Here is a 19,781-nt window from a genome sequence, read left to right on the forward strand (position 1 = left end):
TTTTCCTTTTTATTTCTTCTAATAATTTTGAATCATTTTGTTTTTACCTTTCATAAATCATCTGGAGTTAATTTTTGTATGTGGTATGGCTTAAGAATCTAATTATTTTTGTTCCCAAAAGATAGTCAGGCGTGCTTTATTAATATGTTGTCTTTTTCTCTTTGCCTACAGATTTGAAATGCTACCTTATCATAAACTAAATTCCTAAGGGTCTGTTTATTAGGGACTGTTAATTTATTTATTTGTTGCTTTGACAATACCACATTGTTTTACTAGCTATTCTTTTACTGTGTATTTTCTTATCTGGTAATGCAGGTCTCCCCTTACTGCTCTTTAAATGTTTTTGGCTGTTCCTGTATTTTTCCTTTCTATGAACTTTAGAATCAGTTCATCATGGTCAGTAAAAGTCTTATTGAGATTGACTTTATAGACTAATTTGGGGAAGAATTCTTCTTATTAATACTATTCTAAAGTCATTTATTTAGGAGAGTCATATCTTTCTTCATTTATTTAGATCTTTATGTCTTTTAAGTAACATTTTATAATTTCATCATCTAGGTTTTATATTTCCTGATAGGTTCATTTCTAAGTATTTTATAGAGTTTGATATTGTGAATGGAGTCCTTTTTTTACATAAATATTGTATTTTTATAATCATGGTCTATAGGAAGGCTACTGGTTTTAAAATTTTGATTGTTTTATTTGGCCGTCTCACTGAATTTTCTTAACAATACTCGTTGATTTGCTGGGATTTCTTAAGTAGGCAATCTTTTCACTCTGTAAAGAGTGATAGTTTTAATACCTTGTAGTTATACCCCCCTTTTTAAAAAACTTGTTGCAGTTAGAACCACTAGTACTTTTTTCTCTAGTCAGAGAGAGTAAGCATCCTTGTCTTATTACTTTTTTTAGTGATCAAGTTTCCATTGTTTTACCACCAAGCAAAGATTTGTTGTTGCCTTCTGATTAAGGAAGTTTCCTTTGAATATTAGCTTAGGTTTTTTCCAGCACCTGTTGTGGGGTCATATAATTTTTTCAGTTCTTCAATCTGGTAATGTAATAATTTATGTTAATAGATTTCCTGATATTGGACAACCTTTTATAAGTCTTACTTGCTCAAAGGAAGATATTTTTAAATGCACTGCTGGATTTGATTCACTCATATTTAATTTAGGAGTGTGCTTCTCTGTTAATAATTGAGAGTGGCCAAGAATTATCTTTTTATTCTTTGGTTATAGAAATAGGGTATCTTGCTTCATAAAATGAGTTGAAAACGTACCACCTTTTTCTGTATTCTTGAATACTTTACATAATATATGAATATTCTCTTAGTAGGAAGCTTTCTAGAACATTCCCATACCACCATTTGAGTTGACCGTGGGGTTGGGAGGCTAGATCTTTTGTTACCTTTTCTTTTTTCCATTTTTAAAATTCTGAATCTTGGATACATAAAATTAAATTAATCATAATCTTGAATTTCATGACACATAATTATCATTAGTCCATGCAAGGTCCTTGTTTTATTTATTTCATAAGTTTTCTACTTCATCCCTCATTCCCATTTCCATTTCCCTCTATACTGTAGGTATATACTCTAACATAGTTTTCATGTCATTAATACTTATTTTAAACATTAAATATATCCCTGAAAAGTATTTCATGTTTTAGTGTACTTTTGAATTACATTAATAATACTTTGCTATAGATCTAATTTTTTTCTTTACTCATTCAGTATCTTAGACATCTAGATGTACATTTAGTTTATTCCTTCTCATTTTATGTCTATCCAGATTTTACTTATTTATCTCCTAATGATAAACAGCTGACTCTAGTATTTTGCTACTATCACTATCTTTACAGGCCATTGGGCAAGGTAATTAACATCTCTATGTCTCTTTGCAGTTGTAATGGCTGCTATAACATTACCTATTTCATAGGATTGTTATAAAAATTTAACGCCTTTTTCTGTATTCTTGAACAGTTCACATAATATATGAATATTGTTAGTAGGAGGTTTGCTATACCACAATTTAAGTTATAGCTACTGATAAAAGTGCTTAGTATATTCTTGCTATTATTATTTTCTTGTCAATGTTTTATATATGGTGAAAGATATCCAAATTTGTTTTTCTCTATATAGTTAGTTTTTCCAACATTATCTGCCAAAATATATTGCCATTAACAGAGTATTTTCTCTTTTCTCACTGATTTGTGATTTCACATTTTCCATACTAGGTTTTTATAAATACATAGATTTATTTCCTGACTCTCTTTTCTGAATGCTGCTTTATTTGCCCTATGCCTGCACCATGCTATTTTTATTCCTATGACTTTGTAGTCTAACTAAATATATAGTACAGTGAAACTATCCTTTGGTTATCTTCTTAAAAAAATGTTTAGCTATTTATGGAATCCATTTGTTAATGAAGTTTCATATCAAGCTTGGACTGACCTAGGCCTTTCTGGGAAATGACTTCAAGGTCTGCTTCTCACAGTAATATTTCCTTGGAAATTACAGAGTTAAGATAAATGTGAAATGTTTTGTGTGTCCTGTTTATGGTGAAACCCCAATCTATAGATACATAGTTCGCTTGCAAGGTTTTGTTATACATAACTAGAATAATATAAAAGAGTGGTGAGAAACCAACACCAAGGCTTCTCTGTATCAAGGTGACCCATATGTACCTTCAGTCATATGCCCCAGATGAGTGGAACGTGGAAGGGTCAAAGAACCAGTGCACTTGAGCTGCTGCTGGGTCTCGCTGTCATTTGAAAGTGCTATACATGTTCTATTCCTTGATATTCCTTCTATAAATAAACAAACGTAGTATTAGCTAATACTATGTATCTTGTGAATTTGACTGCCAGTTCAGACTCATGCATGTGATTATGGTAGCTTTATAAAATGAATTGGGTAGCTCGCTCCCCCCCCCTTCCTCCCTCCTTCCTCCCTCCTTCCTTTTCCCTTTTCTTTCCTCCCTTCCTCTTTCATTTCACTCTCACATTTTGAACAGGGGATGTAATATTGGAATTAGCTCTCTGTTTCTTCAAAGATTGGTAGAACACATATGTCTGGACCTGGGTGTTTTTCCCCCCAAGGAAAGTAATTGGTAATCTTTTAAATTTCTTTGATGATTATGGATCTTTTTGAATTTTCGGTTTCTTCTTGTGTCTTTTTTTTTTAAAAGGAGGTACTGGGGATTGAACCCAGGACCTTGTACATGGGAAACAGGCACTCAAACCACTGAGCTACATCTCTTCCCCTCTTGTATCTATTTTGATGTTTTAAAATTTTCCAGAAATGTATTCATTTTATGTATGTTTTCCAATGTAAATGCATATAATGGCTCATAATACTCTTAATATTTAATTATCTTGATTATTTTTGTAGTTATGTCTACCTTTTTCAATTTGCATTTTATATATTCTGGATATTAAACTCTTATCAGATATATGGCTTCCAAATATTTTCTCCCACTCTATAAGTTGTCTGTCATTTTCTTGATAATGTCCTTTTATGCACAACTTTTCAATTTTGATGAAGTCTAATTTTTCCATTTTTTTCTATTGTTGCTTGTGCTTTTGATGTCCTATTTAAAAATTCATTGCCAAATCCAAGGTCTTGAAGAGTTATCCCTGTGTTTTATTCTATGAGTTTTATGATTTTAGCTCTTATATTTAGGTCATTGATCTATTTCAAGTAAATTTTTATATATGAATGAGATATGGCCCTACATTTATTGTTTTCCATGTGGAGTTCAGTTGTCTGAGCACCATTTGTTGAAGAGATTATCTTCCCCATTGAATGGTCTTGTCAAAAATCATCTGGCTATAGATGTGGATTTATCTCTGGGCTCTCAGTTGTATTCCATTGGTATTTGTCTCTTCTCTCTAGTACCACACTGTTTTGATTACTGAAGTTTTGTGATCTTTGGAAATTGGAAAGTATATGTTTTCCAACTTTGTTCTTCTTTTCCAAGGTTTTTTGGCTATTTGAGTCCCCTTGTAATTCCATTAGAATTTGAGGATTCGTTTTTCCATTTCTGGGGAAAAAAAATGGCTGCTGGAAATTTGATTGAGATTGCATTGAATTAGTAGATCACTTTAGAACAGTATTCACATCTTAACAATATTGCCTTCCAATCCTTGAGCATAGAATGTCTTTCTGTTTATTTAGGTCATCTTTAATATCTTTTAGCAATGTTTTGTAATTTTCATTGTAAAAGTTTTCCACCTCCTCAGTTAAATTTACCCTAAGTATTTATTCTCTTAGATGATACTGTAAATAGTATTGTTTTCTTGATTTCCTTTTCAGATCGTTCATTTTTGGTGTATAAAAACCCAACTGACTTATCCATGTTTATCTTGTATCTTGCATCTTTGCTGAATTTATTAGTTATAGTAGCTTCTTGTGGATTTTGGGGGATTTTATATATATATAGGATCATGTCACCTGCAAATAGGGATAAGTTTAGTTCCTTTACAATTTGGATGCCTTTTATTTCTTTCTCTTGTCTGATTGCTCTGGCTTGAACTTTCAGTACGAAGTTCAATGGGCATCCTTGTCTTGTTCTTGATTGTAAGGCGAAAATTTTCAGGGTTTCACCATTTAGTATGATATGGCTGTGGTTTTTCATAAATGCTCTTTACCATGTTGAGAAAGTTCCCTTTTATTTCATGTTTTTATTGTGAAAGGATTTTGTCAAATGCCTTTTCTATGTCAACTGAGATGATCATTTGGTTTTTCCTTCATTCTACTAATGTAATGTGTTACATTGATTTTCTTGTTTTGAACCACCTTTGCATTCCTGGCATTTATGCCACTTGGTCATGGTGTATAGTCCTTTTAATATATTGTTGGATACAGTTTGCCAGTATTTTTTGAGGAGTTTTGCATTTATATTTGTAAGGGATATTGGTCTGTAATTTTCTTATGCTGTCTTTATCTGGCTTTTGTATCAATCTCTTTACCTGTTATGGGTTTCTCTTTTTCCCCTCCCCCCTCCTCCCTCTGTCCCCCCTTCCCCTGCTGTTTTTGTTTGTTTGCTGTCTGTGTCCATTCACTGTGTGATCTTCTGTATCTATTTCTCTTTTTGTCTTCTCTTCTCAGTTTTCTCTTCTAGGATTCACCGGGATCTGATCCTGGGGACCTCTGATGTGGAGAGAGGTTCCTTGTCACTTGTGCCACCTTAGTTCCTGGTTTCTGTTGTGCCTTGCCTTGACTTTCCCCTTCCTGTCTTTTGTTGCATCATCATTTTGCTGTGTGACTCACTTGAGTGGTCCCTGGCTCAACACACAGGCATTTTTTTTTTAACCAGGAGGACCCAGGGATTGAACCTGGGTCCTCCCATATGGTAGGCAGAAACCCAATCACTTGAGCCACAGCCGCTTCCCACTGGTATGGGTTTCTTGAGATTTTCTATGTCTTCTTGCATCAGGTTATGGGGTTTTTTGGTATGTTTCAAGGAATTTGTCAGTTTGATCCTGGTTTTCTAATTTGTGGGCATGTAATTTTTCAGAGTACACTTTCATAATTCTTTTTATTTGTATAGTCAGTAATAATGTCCCCACTTTGATTTCTGATTTTAGTTATTTGTGTCTCCTCTACATATTTCTTTGTCAGTCTGGCTAAAAGTTTGTCAATTGTTTGTCTAATTCTCTATTTCCTTTATCTTTGCTCTAATCTTTAATATTTTATTCCTTCTACTAACTTTGGTTGAATTTGTTCTTCTAGTTCCAGTTTCTTAGTTATGAAGCTATGTTCTTGATGTGTGATGTTTCTTCCTTTTTAGTATAATGGTTTAGAGTTATAAATTTACTTTCGGACACTGCCTTCCTTGTATCCCTTAAGTTTTGGTGTATTGTGTTTCCATTCATCTCAGGACAAATTTTCTAATATCCTTTGTGATTTCTTCTTTGTTGTTTAATAATGTATTATTTAATTTCCACATATTTGTAAATTTTCCAATTTTCCCTCTTATTGATTTTTACCTTTATTCCATTGTAGTCCAAGATACTTGGTATGATTATAATATTTTGAAATTTATTAAGATTTTATTTTTACCTAATGCATGGTCTGTCCTTGATAATGTTCTGTGTGCACTTGAGAAGAATATGTATTCTGCTGTGTTGGCTGGGGTGTTCATGTATGTCCATTGGGTCTAATTGGTTAATAGTGTTGTTCAAGAATACTCTTTCCTTATTGGCCTTCTGTCTAGATGTTCTATCAATTATTGAGTGTGATATAATGAAGTCACCAGCTATTATTGTAGAAGTATTTCTCTCTTCAGTTCTGTTAGTTTTTCCTTCATGTATTTTGGGGCTCTATTGTGAGGTGCATATATGTTTATAACCATTGTATTTTCTTGCTGATCGAATCTTTTATCAATATACCCTACATTGTCTCTTGTAAACACTCTTTTTTCCATTTATTCTCTCCCCCCACCCCCATTGTTTTGTGCTCACTGTCTGCCATCAGCTTACTGTGTCAGCATGAGCCATCAGCTCTCACCATGTACTGCAGGCCATCAGCTCTCTGTGGCAGCACAGGGCAGCTTGTCTTCCCCAGGAGGCTCTGGGGATCAAACCTGGAGCCTCCCATATGGTAGATGGGAGCCCAGTCACCTAAGCCACATCTGCCTCCCTAATCACTTTTTTTTTTATTTAAAAAAAATTTTTATTAGAGAAGTAGGTTTATAGAAACATCATTCAGAAAATACAGATTCCTATTACATCCCTCACATACTGTTTTCCCTATTATTAACACTTTGTATGAGTGTGTTACTTTTGTTACAATTGATGAAAAATATTATTATAATTATATTAGTAACTATAGTCCATAGTTTACATAAGGGCTCAGGGTGTTTTACAGTTGTTTCTTTTTAATTTTTTTCTAGTAACATATATACAATCTAAAATTTCCCTTTTTAACTATATTCAAATATATAATCCAGTGCTGTTAATTACATTCAAAATGTTGCGCCATTATCGCCACCATCCATTGCCAAAACTCTTCCATTCTCCCAAGTAAAAATTCTGTACCAATTAAGTGTTAACTCTCTATTCCAGACTTTCACCCCAGTCCCTGTTAACCTGTGTTCTAGTTTCTGATTTTATGAATTTGCTTATTCTAAGGACAATGTTTGTCCTTTCATGCCTGGCTTATTTCATTCAACAGGAAATCTTCAGGGTTCATCCATGTTGTCATATGTATCAGAAATTCATTCCTTTTTTATGGCTGAATAATATTCCATTGTGTATATATACCCCATTCTGTTCATCTTTTCATCTGGTGGAGGACATTTGAGTTGCTTCCATCTTCTGGCAGTTGTGACTAATGCTCCTATGAACATTGGAATATAAATACCTGTTTGAGTTCCTGCTTTCAATTCTTTTCCGTATATGACTAGAAGTGGAATTGCCAGTCATATTCTGAAGAACTACCAAATTGTCTTCCACAGTCCTGCACCATTTTACATTCCCACCAACAATGAATGAGTGTTGCTTTTTCTCCATAGGCTCTCTAATACTTGTAATTTTCTGCTTGTTATATGTGTGTGTGTGTGTGTGTGTGTATGTAACTCTTCTATTGAGTATAAAATGGTATGTAATTGTAGGTTTTTTTTTCCTAAAGATTTATTTTGTGTCTCTCTCCCCACCTCAACCCCACCCCACCCCACCCCATTTTTTGCACTTGCTTTGTCTATCTTCTTTTGTTTCTTTAGGAGGCACTGGGAACTGAACCCGGGACCTCCGATGTGGGAGGGAGGTGAATAATCACTTACGCCATCTCCATTCCCTGCTTTGTTGTGTCTCTTGTTATGTTTTTCCTCTTGTGTCTCTTGTTGCCTCATCTTATCACATCAGTTGGCCATGCCTGCCTGTTGCGCCAGCTCGCTGTCCTGCTTGTCCTCTTTAGGATGCACCAGGAACCTCTGCTCCCTGCTTTCTTGTGTTTCTTCTTGTATTTTTCTTCTTATGTCTCTGGTTGCATCATCTTGTTGTGTCAGCTTGCCGTCTTCTTTAGGAGGCACCAGGAACCAAACCACGGACCTCTAATGTGATAGGTGGGACCCAATTGCCTGCACCACATCCACTTCCCATCATTGTAGTTTTGATTTGCATTTTTTCTTTGGAGATTTGTCTATTCAAGTGTTTTGCCTATATTTTAATTGGGTTGCTTTCTTTTTTTGCTGAGCTGTAGGATTTCTCTACAAATTCTGGATATTAAACGCTTATTGGATATATGGTTTCCCAACATTCTGTGGGTTGTCTTTTTACTTTCATGATGAAGTCCTCTGAGGCATAAAAGGTTTTTATTTTGATAAAGTCCTATTTATTTTTTTCACTTGTTTCTTTTACTTTTGGTGTAAACGCTAAGAAACTATTGCTTTACACAAGATTCTGAAGATGTTTCCCCCTTTTTCTTTTCAGGAACTGGGGGCCAGGTATTGAACCCACGACCACATATGTGGGAAGGCAGTGCTCAATCACATTAGCTTCCCTGAATTGTTTTTGCTTGCTGTTTTGTTTTTTGTTAATTCAGGAGGCACCGTGAACCAAATTGGGACCTCCCATGTGGAAGGGAGGTATTCAACTGATTAAGCCATTTCCACTCCCTCCCTGTGGTTTCTTGTAGGGTTTTTTTAGTTTTGGTTCTATAAATTAGGTGTTTGATCCATTTAGAGTTACCTTTTGTATTTGGTATGAGGTAGGGGCCCACCTTTATTCTTTAGCATATGAATGCTCAGCTTTACCAATATCATTTATTGAAGAGACTATTCTTTCCCCCAATGGGTGGACTTGGAATCCTTGTCAAAATCAATGTTGGCTATCCATGTGAAGAATTGTAGTCTTTTTTGACTTAAACTCTATTTTGTCTGACAATAATATTGTCACTCTGACTCTCAATTACTGTTTCCATGCAATATTTTTTCCACTCTTGTACTTTCAATCTCTATATGTCTTTGTACCTACAGTGAATCTCTTATAGGCAGCATATAGAGGGATCATGCCTTTTAATAGGAGTTTAATCCCTTGGCATTTAAAATAGTAACTGAGAATGAAAGATTTACTTCTGTCATTTATCTATTTTGTTTTTACATCTTGTATGTTTCTTGTTCTTCAGTCACTTCATTACTGCCTCTTTTTTTGTATTTAATTCCTTTTTTGTAATATACCAGTTTTATTTCTTTCTTCTTTCCTCTTCTGTATATTTTTAGTTATTTTCTTAGTGGTTACCTTTGTAATTGCAATTAACATCTGTTTTAGTCAGCCAAAAAGGGTGCTGATTCCAAGTACCAGAAATCTGTTGGCTTTTATAAAAGGTATTTATCTGGGGTAGAAGCTTATAGTCACAAGGCCGTAAAGAGTCAAAGAACCATAAGAGGTACTTTCTTAGCCAGTCATTTGCCTCATGTTGGAGCAAGATGGTGGGCATTGTCTGCAAGGGTTCAGCCTGCCTTCTTCTTCTTAAGTTTCCATGGTCCCAGCTTCTTCTCATCTCATCTGTAGGCTGGCATAAGGCTCATCTCTGTCCCTGGGGTTCCTTTCTTTCTGGGCTCAGCTGCTCTGACCTCTTTACAAGGTCAGCTGTAGACTATCAGGCTTATCTCTCATCCTGGGGCCTCTGCCTGTCTAATGTAGCCTTCTCTCTTCTCTCACATATCTGCTTCTCTGTGTTCTCCTTCTTCTACAACATTTTAAAGTAATTACCTAATTCAACTAGTACCATTTAATTTTAGTAGTGTATAGCCTCTCTACTCCTATATATCTCCCCCTTTATATTTTTATTGTCTCAGATTACATCTTTATACATTGTATGCCATTAAAATAGATTTTAAATATTATTTTACATATTTGCCTGGTAAGTCTTAAAGGGGAGAAAAACAGTTACAATTCAAAAGTATAGTAATACAAGATTTTATATTTACCTATGTAATTACTTTTATCAGTCTTCTTTGTTTCTTCTTATGACTTTGAGTTACTGTCTAATGTCCTTTTGTTTCAGCCTGAAGGACTTCTTTTTAGTGTTTTTTAGAGGACAGGTCGTCTGGTAATGAAGTCACTCAGCTTTTGTTTATGTATAAATATCTTAATTTCTCCATTTTTGAGAGATAATTTTGCCAGATAGAGAGTTTTTTCTTTAAGAACCTTAAATATGCTATTCCATGTCTTCTGGAATCCATAGTTTCTGATAAGAAATCTGCTGATAATCATTTTGGGGGACTATGAGAAGTCACCTCTCTTTTGCTGTTTTCAAAATCCTTTTGTCTTTGGATTTCACTATAATGTATCTTGGTGTAGATCTCTTAGAATCTGTACTGCTTGGAGTTCATTGAGCTTTCTGGATGTGTATGTGCATGTCTTTCATCAGATTTGAGATGCTATTGGCTGTTACGTCTTCAAATACTTTTTCTGCCCCTTTCTCTCTCTCGTCTTTCTGGTACTCCAATGATGCATATGTTGGTACACTTGATGGTGTCTCCCAAGTCCCTCAGACTCTGTTCATTTTTCTCCATTATTTTTTCTTTCTGCTTCTCACAATGGGTAATTTTAATTTTCTTGTTTTCAGGTTTGCCGATTCTTTCTTCTGTCTATTCAAATCTGCTGTTAAATTAGTGTAGTGAGTTTTTTATTTCAATTACTATACTTCACAGCCCCAAAATTTCTGTTTAGTTCCTTTTTATAATTTCTATTTATATTTTGTTTAGACAGTGTTTTCCTAATTTTTTTTTTGGTATGTGAATTCCTTTAATACATCAAACATATTTAAACAGTTGATTTAAACTTCTTGACTAACAGTTCTAATGTATGAACTTCAGTGATGGTTTCTGGAAAATTCTTTTTATTTTCCTGTGAATGGGCCATGCTTTCCTGTTTTTTCATGTGTTATGTGTTACGTAATTTTTTTTTTAAGAACTGGATGTTCTGAGTATTATATTGTTGTACCTCTGGAAATCTATTTTTCCACTCCTAAGATTGTTTATTTTGTTTTTCTTGGCTGGAGTTGTTAATTTGTATCTTTTCCAAACTATTTTTGCTCTTGAACAAGGAATGGAAAGAGAAAAGAGGAAAAAAATAAGTAGTGCCTCTTTAAGACTTTGCTCCCACTTTTGCCTGACGGGCTTTGGAACAGTGACCACCCTCAGAGCCAACCCCCAAGGAATCTGATGTACCTGATCAAAAGCAAAGATTAGCAATCAGACTACACAACCCTAGATTCTGGAGAACTGAGTTCAACAAGCTGTAGCAGGAGCCAAGCTGCAGACCCCACTGCTGCCTGTCACATGACTAGGGAATGGAGGATGGCAGCCACTTCACGGAGGGTGAAATTCACTGATATTTACTGCATCTACCAGCCATTTCTTCCCTAGATGCTGAAATTTTCCTCCATCTCTCCCTAGATGCTGCTCAGTGTTCCACTAGACTCCAGAGTTTCAAAATAGTTCATTCAGACATTTCCTGCCAGCTCAGTATTTGTTTTGATGGAGAGACTGATTCTTGGAGCTTGTTACTCCACCATCTTCCCATAGTCCTCTGCTATTTTTTTTATTAGTTTGTTAATTGTAGAAGCTGAGAGAAGGCTCATCCAATGATCATTATTATTAGTTATAACCATTTCTTTTCAGATTTATTTATTTATTTCTCTCCCCTCCCCCCTGCCCCAGTTGTCTGTTCTCTGTGTCTATTTGCTGCGTGTTCTTCTTTGTCTGCTGCTGTTGTTGTCAGCGGCATAGGAATCTATGTTTCTTTTTGTTACATCATCTTGTTGTATCAGCTCTCTGTGTGTGCGGTGCCACCTCTGGGAAGGCTAACGTCTCCTTTGTGCTGGGTGGCTCTCCTTACGTGTGGGGCTCCCCTACGTGGGGACACCCCCACATGGCACCGCACTCCTCGCGTGCATCAGCACTGTGTGTGGGCCAGCTCCACACGGAGTGAAGGAGGCCCGGGGTTTGAACTGCGGACCTCCCATGTGGCACATGGATGCCCTAACCACTGAGCCAAGTCCGCTTCCCATAACCATTTCTTAAATATTTACTCTGCTGGAGGCAGTACATTCATTCCTTTACGTACCTGTGGCAGAAATTACTGGCTGACTGTTCCAATATCTATTTTAACCTACACAGGAAAAAGATTATATTTCCCAACTTTCTTTGTATTTAGATGTGACCCTTTTACTAAGTTTTGGCCATTTAATGAGATGTAGGCAGAAGTGATCTGTTAGTTTCCCTCCATGTCTGTTTGAAGAATGTGGCAAACAGGCATCCTTCTCCCTTTACCCCCTTCCTCCTAGAAGCTGTGTGGAATGAATATATAATGGGTAAATCTCCAGCAGCCACTGTAGACCCTGAAATAGCTTGAGGAATTGGGGCCACCAAACCCTGTACTGCCTAAATCCGGATTTCTTTTACTCAAGAGAATAAACCATATGTGTTTAAACCACTATGGTCTAGTTACCAGATGAATCTAATCCTAACTGAATTAATGCTTTATCTCTTTTAATCCTTACAAGAATCCTGAATTTATCATTACTTACCTGTCATACAGTTCTGTCCCCATTAGTAGAGGTGGCAGAGGTGTCACCTCACTTGAGGAGGTGAAACTTTTATTTCTACTGAAGACAAGCTCAGGAAGGTAAGATCACAAGATGCCATCACTGCTCCTGTATCTGGTGTAGAGAGACAGACAGCCCTGCCAAGGTTTTGTATTGACTGGAGTAGATCTATATTCTCCCTCCTAATCACCACTACACTTCTTATAATAAGCTTTCTGACAGGGATGTAAGATGTTGAAAGTGTCCTATTAATAGAAAATTTGCTCTTAAATACAGATATTATTTCAAAAGTCTTTTATTTTTACTCCAGCAATTTTCTGTGTACCCTGCATTTATATATCCCTGAGTAGCTTCACAAGGAGTTTTATTCAGTATTTAAAGCATCCCAACCATATTTCTTTTTTTTTTCAGCATGTTTTTTATTTTATTTTATTTTATTGACTTTGTAATAATATTACATTAAAAATATATATATATGAGGTCCCATTGAACCCTACCACCCCCACCCCACCTCTCCCCCCCCCCCCCCAGCAACACTCCCTCCCATCATCATGACACAGCCATTGCATTTGGCAAGTACATCTCTGGGCACCCCCACACCCCATGGTCAACGGTTCACACCATGGCAAACACTCTCCCCCATTCCATCCAGTGGGCCCTGTGAGGATTTACAATGTCCAGTGATTGCCCCTGAAGCACCATCCAGGGCAGCTCCATGTCCCAAAGACGCCTCTACCTCTCATCTCTTCCTGCCTTTCCCCATCCTCAGCCATCATGTCCACTTTTCTCAATCCAATGCCACCTTTTCTATGTGGACATTGGATTGGTTGTGTCCGTTGCACCTCTATGTCAAGAGGAGGCTCAGATTCCACCTGGATGCTGAATGCAATCCTCCCACTTTCAGTTGTAATCACTCTAGGCTCCATGGTGTGGTGGTTGTCCTTCTTCAACTCCATCTTAGCTGAGTGTGGTGAGCCCAATAAGTCAGATTGTAGGTGCTGGAGTCTGTTGAGGCTCAGGACCTGGCTATCACATTGTCAGTCCAGAGATTCAAATCCCCTAAATATATCTTAAACCCCGACACTAACTGCACCTCCAGCACATTAGCATGAGAGTCTTATGAAGAGAGATCCCATCTGAGTCCAGATTCGTCACACATAAACACCAGTTCCAAAGAGGGGCCATCTGACCTGGTAGTTAACCCCATCGGCCATGACCATAACTCCCATAGGTCTCTTTAGCCCTCGAAGGAACTGATATCTGGGGGTTGTATCTGCTTTATCTGTCTCTCAGACTCTGCTCAGTTGTGCATAAGGGCAATCCTTCTGACAGCCTCCAGACTCTTTTTTAGAAACTCGTAGCCATATAAACTCATTTCTCCTTTCCATTTCCCCCTTACATTAGGTCAAACAGCATTTTAAACTCATGTTATTTTATGTAGACAGGGATATTCCGCTGATCCACGTTGAACCTTCCGTATGAGGTCATTTTCCAGTTGCATCATCAGTTGGTAGTTGATAGTGGTCCCTCGGTGCCAGGGAGGCTCATCCCCGGGTGTCATGTCCCACGCTGGGGGGAAGGCATTGCATTTACATGCTGAGTTTGGCTTCGAGACTGGCCACATTTGAGTAACATGAAGGCTGACAGGAGGAAATTCCCAGGCACAATGCTGCTCTAGGCCTTGTTCTTATTTTAGGCTTATCAGCTCACAAGCATAGTCATTAGCGTCAGGGGCTCACTGTTGAACCCTCACTCCCTCCCGGTCCCCGCCGCTGCACCTGGGAGACTGTCGCTGCTCCCCTAGGGACCACGACAGAGCACCACTGGCCAGGAACCCAGTACCCCCCCTGCTGTGGTTTTTAATTGTTGCCACTATGAGTATATCCAAACATTGCCATGCACCCTGGACATATGTTCTGTACAGCTCCCTGTCAGCCATATATCCCCTGTCAATGGTATCCCATACCAGTATTCCTCCATTGCCTTTGTTGAACCACTCTGTGATCCAGAACTCCCTGAAATTTGAAGCCCAATATAATGTCAGGGTCCCTTACTAGGAAATGGCATATAGCAATGGGTTTAAAGGTTATATAAAGAATACGTGTTGACTTGGAAAAAATTCTACATCCTATCTTTCCCCCCCCCCCCTAATTATTGAGCTTCTCTTCACAGGAGCCCTAGACCACAGCAATGCATATATATAGTATACAGCACTCCCATACATCCACTACAAAACCTTTCCCTTCCACAGCGATACTCTTACACCCTATTCACATCATATTTACTTAACGTAATGTACAGAGTCTGAGACAATAGCTTTCAAACAAGGTGACATTTGTGCTTACATTGTGGTGCATACTTTAGGATACACAGTTTTTTACATTCTTAGTTATCCTATGTTTTACATTATGGTTTACATTATCAGTCTGTCATCTCCTATATGTTATGCTGTAATATTACATGTTTTATATCCATCCTTGTGTATTCTCACGAAACTCCTCTCTTACCCCCCATTTACCTTGGTTACACACATTTAACGTCCATTTTCCCTTCCACCTTGGTGCCCACAGTGACAGCCAGCCTCCGTTTCCCGAGGAGCCACTTCCAGATATAGATGGAATAGTGTTCAGGGTCTAACTTGCTCAACTGCCCCAATGCCCTGGGAGCCACCCTTTCTTTCGAGGGATACAGTTCCCTCTATTTGATGGCATTAGTCCTCCCCAGGATGTGGGTCCACCCCCACTCTCACTACTTGGGTTTCTACCCCATGGTGTCACCCACTCTGGCAGAATGAGCATTTAGACATTCCCCAGGAGCCCGTCCTGCATCAGACCCTCCCCTCTGAGTGTTCTAAACAGGTAACCCTCTTTATTATATTTTGATATGATTTTCTCGGCATTTTACTCTCCACCAACACCTGACCCTCTCCTGTGTTCGTATGCTACCCCTCCCTCCCCCCACTTTTGCGCAATGTTACCCATCCGCCCATCCCCAGCCTCCCTCAAACCCGCAAAGCCCCAACCAAAGGCAACCCCTGCCCCCCTTTTATCTCTTCTTTGTGTTCATACTTACCACCATCTAGTCTTAAATTCCACCCCTGTAGACATTGGCTCACATCCTTCCTCCACCCTCCGATTTCCTGTAAGCCTATCGTTCAGTCTCTTGCTATCTAGGGCAGCTTGGTTATTTCAAATCATTGAGGTCATGTAGTATTTGTCCTTTAATGTCTGGGTTGCTTCACTCAACATAAGGTTCTCAAGATTCATCCATGTTATCACATGTGTTTGTAGTGTGTTTGTTCTTACAGCCGAGTAGTATTCCATTGTGTGTATATACCACATTTTATTGATCCACTCATCTGTTGATGGGCATTTGGGTTGATTCCAACTTTTGGCAATAGTGAACAATGCTGCTATGAACATTGGTGTACATATATCGGTTTGCATCCTTGTTTTCAGTTCTGCTGGGTATATACCCAGCAGTGGTATTGCTGGGTCATATGGCAAATCTATGGCTAGTTTTTTGAGAAACCGCTATACTGTCCTCCAGAATCCAACCATATTTCTTATCAGTTACTTCTTTATTACTAAATCATGCAGTTTTACAACCATTTCTTAATAGATGATACAAAATAATAATTTTCAGAAGCATATACTATAGGCAAAAGAACTAAGTAGTCTATAGTTTAAGCTATATGCACCCATACTGAGAAATGAGTTGATTCCTTTTTTATATTTTCACTTATCCTCGGCTAAAACTAAACCATGAAATATAAACATTCTGTTCTTTCTTTTTGTGCACTTGACTGTTTTTGATCTTACCCAGAGACCTCCAAGAAGGTACTACAACTCTAATAGCTTTAGGTAGAAACATAGGGTGATTTACATATCAGTATGTGATTAAATAAATAAACTTAAGTGGAACAGGGAGCAGAGAACCTGGGATATAGTAGGCACACTAGCTCCTTTTCTCTGCTTCTACCTACCACTTAAATTTTGTAGCCAATTGACTGCTGCTTTGTAATAACCAACTAATATTGTACCAGTCTTCATGTGCTGAACAATCCTCAGCACCTAAGACTCTGCCTGGCACTCAGTAGGTCATTAATAAATATTTGTTGATTAAACTTGTATTTTTTATAATACCTTAAAAATAATGGACACAACCAATCCAATGTCCACAGAGAAAATGTGGAATGGGTGTGGGAACGGTAGCCATGGGGGCTGCTGGGTTTGGGGAATGGGAGGAAGAGATGAGATGTGGAGGTGTTTTCGGGACATGGAGTTGTCCTGGATAGTGCTTCACGGACAATTACGGGACACTGTAGATCCCCCCAGGGCCCACTGGATGGAACGTGAGAGAGTCTGGGCTATGATGTGGACCATTGACTATGGGGTGCAGTGATGCTCAGAGATGAACTTACCAGGTGCAATGGATGTGTCATGATGATGGGAGAGAGTGTTGCTGTGGGGGGAGTGGGGGGTGGGGGCGGTGGGGTTGAATGGGACCTCATTTTTTTTTTAATGTAATTAAAAAATAATAATAAATAATTTTAAAAAATAGTAAATCAAAGGACAGAGAAACTATCGAAGGAGAATATGACAATAGTATTATATGTGTTGAGATATGGTAACAGTCTAAGTGAAAGAGTCCTGTAGGCATTAGGAATTTATCAATAGAGAGATTATAATGAAAATCTTAAGAAGAAATGAGATTTTTAAGAGAAAGACAATTTGAGTAAATAAAGAAGAGCATAGAAATAAGGACCAAACTTTTAGAGGTTGGGGAAGTTAATAAGAGACAGAAACATAGATGTAGAATCATGTAGTGTTACAGAAATAAAGGCAAGGAAGAATCTTAAGATGGATACTTTGTCGGTAATGTCATATACTTTGAGATAATAACTTTTAAAAATAAATATTTAAGTTTCTTCTTTCTCCCAGCCTTATTCAGGCCCAGCTAGGATGCATTCCCATACAAGACTTTGCTTTGACACAGGATACCTCAAAGATTTTCAGAATTGGCTCACGAATTACAAGATGTATGTTACAGAATTAATGGATTTTCTTTATTTTTCCAGTTAACTGTTCTACTAGACTTAATATTGAAACCTTTTTTTTTTTTTTTTTTAGGGTTGTCAGATTTTGTAGCTGCTCAAGAAAAGAAATTTTCTGTATTACTGAACAGTTTGATTTTAGCTAAATGTTTTAGATGTAAACTTTGGGAAAACTCTTTGCATGTATCCAAACAGCTGGAAAAAATTGGTAGGTATTGAATATAGGCAGGTAGTTTATCAATGTCTGTAATTCATTTTGTATTTCATTGTTAAGAAAATTATTGTGTGATGACGATAGGTCTCTAAGGAAAATTATGTTTATAGGCTTATAAATAAGTCACTATACTTATCTTAAAAATCTGGTTTTCATTTGCTCCCACTTAAAAGATTCCATTTGAAATCAACTGAATACTGCGTGAGAAACCTAATAAAAATAATTACTCTCATTTAAAATTTGTTCTCAAACCAAGAGTGAAATTTTGTTTTAGTAATTGAAAAGATAACTGTCTCTTCTACTTTCATGACTAATCTCAAGACAAGGTACAGAGCTAGCAATTCTGGCTATTCCTGATTCATTACAGAAAAATTTCACTTACTTTCATCATAACATTTTCTCTCTTTTCAATAACAGTGGGCTATTAGTACTTATCTTCATGGAGATTCTGTAGACAAAAGATTGTGCCTGGTTATTTCCTGTGTATTAGACCTAGCTCAGGATGTGCACTGAAAAACTCCAGGAGAATGCTGTTTACAAAGACTGGGATATGGCAAAAGCACTATGGAGTTTTACAGTTTGGTGCCTTTGGCTTTGTGGCCCTACTTTTTACTTCCTTCTTAGAACTAAGAAGCTAGAACTTGGTTTTGAATTCTTAGCTAGAACTCCAAAGAGAGAGTTATCCCATCACTGGACAGCCTTGTTAGTTTTATGATTTTACTGATAAAAGTTTCATTGTACCTGAAAAAGCCAATATTTATTACTTTCTAAAATATCATCTCTCTAGGCAGCAGTTGCATGTGTCCCTTTCAAATTGTCAAATAAATATTCAGTACAGCTGAACAAAAAGAAGCAAATATTGCAGGAAAATTCAAACTGTAAAAAAGTAAGAGTCCAACCAAAAAGCAAATCTAAGTTCTTATTGATTATCATGAAAAACAATGAATACAAGCTTATTTTCAACAATGATTATAAAAAGTTAGTCAAGGATTTCCAGGAAAATGGATAATTAGAGAGGCAGAAGGATCACTTTTCGACCAGAAAAAAATAGCTCGAGGACAGGTGGAAACTGTCTAGAAGGCTACTCTGGGGCTCAGGACACCAGGGGAAAGAAGTCTCAGCTGGCTGAAAATCCCGAGAGTAGAGGTGTAAAAGCAGCAGCAGGCACCTTCCCCCCACCTACAAAGCAAATAGTCTGAGGACTGCAGCAGCTATGGTCTGCAATGGCTGCAGACTGAAGGGGGTTCAGATGGAAAGAGAGGGACATAGCTTAAAGCAAGTTCAGATTTTGGCCAGTGAACTTCATTTGCTGTATTGGAAGGGTCACACACATCTAGACCAGGTAGGGCCACAACATTATTTGCCCTGAGAGTCTTAAGATATTATCTAAAGATAATTTGCAGGAAGTGGACTTGGCCCAGTGGTTAGGGCATCCGTCTGCCACATGGGAGATCCATGGTTCAAACCCCAGGCCTCCTTGACCCGTGTGGAGCTGGCCCGTGCGCAGTGCTGATGTGTGCAAGGAGTGCCGTGCCATGCAGGGGTGTCCCCCGTGTAGTGGAGCCCCACGTGCAAGGAGTGCACCCCGTAAGGAGAGCCGCCCAGCGCAAAAGAAAGTGCAGCATACCCAGGAATGGTGCCACACACATGGAGAACTGACGCAGCAAGATGATGCAACTAAGAGACACAGATTCCCATGCCGCTGACAACAACAGAAGTGGACCAAAAAAAAAAAAAAAAAAACATACAGCAAATGGGCACAGAGAACAGACAACTCGGGGGAGGGGGGGGAATGGGAGAAATAGATAAATCTTAAAAATAATAAAGATAATTTGCCTTCTCAAACACCCTCCCTATTGCCCCAGGCTGGTTGCTGAAGAGGCAGAGGGAGGTGTTGTGGGCCAAGGGTGGAGAACAGTCTCTGAGAAAGTTTACGAGGCTTGACCAGCCTGAGGACA

General features: G+C 37.8%; 1 protein-coding gene across 3 annotated transcripts in view; it reads left to right on the plus strand.

The window, feature by feature from the left end:
* The window catches only part of HFM1 (helicase for meiosis 1), a 164,493-nt gene that overhangs the window by 70,528 nt on the left and 74,184 nt on the right, over positions 1-19,781 (plus strand). For all 3 annotated transcript variants that reach the window (XM_058303180.1, XM_058303181.1, XM_058303182.1), the window contains exons 23-24: positions 17,497-17,594; positions 17,686-17,817. In XM_058303180.1, the coding sequence (XP_058159163.1) occupies positions 17,497-17,594; positions 17,686-17,817 (230 nt within the window). The remainder of the gene's footprint in view (positions 1-17,496; positions 17,595-17,685; positions 17,818-19,781) is intronic.

This window comes from Dasypus novemcinctus, chromosome 9 (genome assembly GCF_030445035.2).
Source record: "Dasypus novemcinctus isolate mDasNov1 chromosome 9, mDasNov1.1.hap2, whole genome shotgun sequence".
Classification (NCBI taxonomy): Eukaryota; Metazoa; Chordata; class Mammalia; order Cingulata; family Dasypodidae; genus Dasypus; species Dasypus novemcinctus.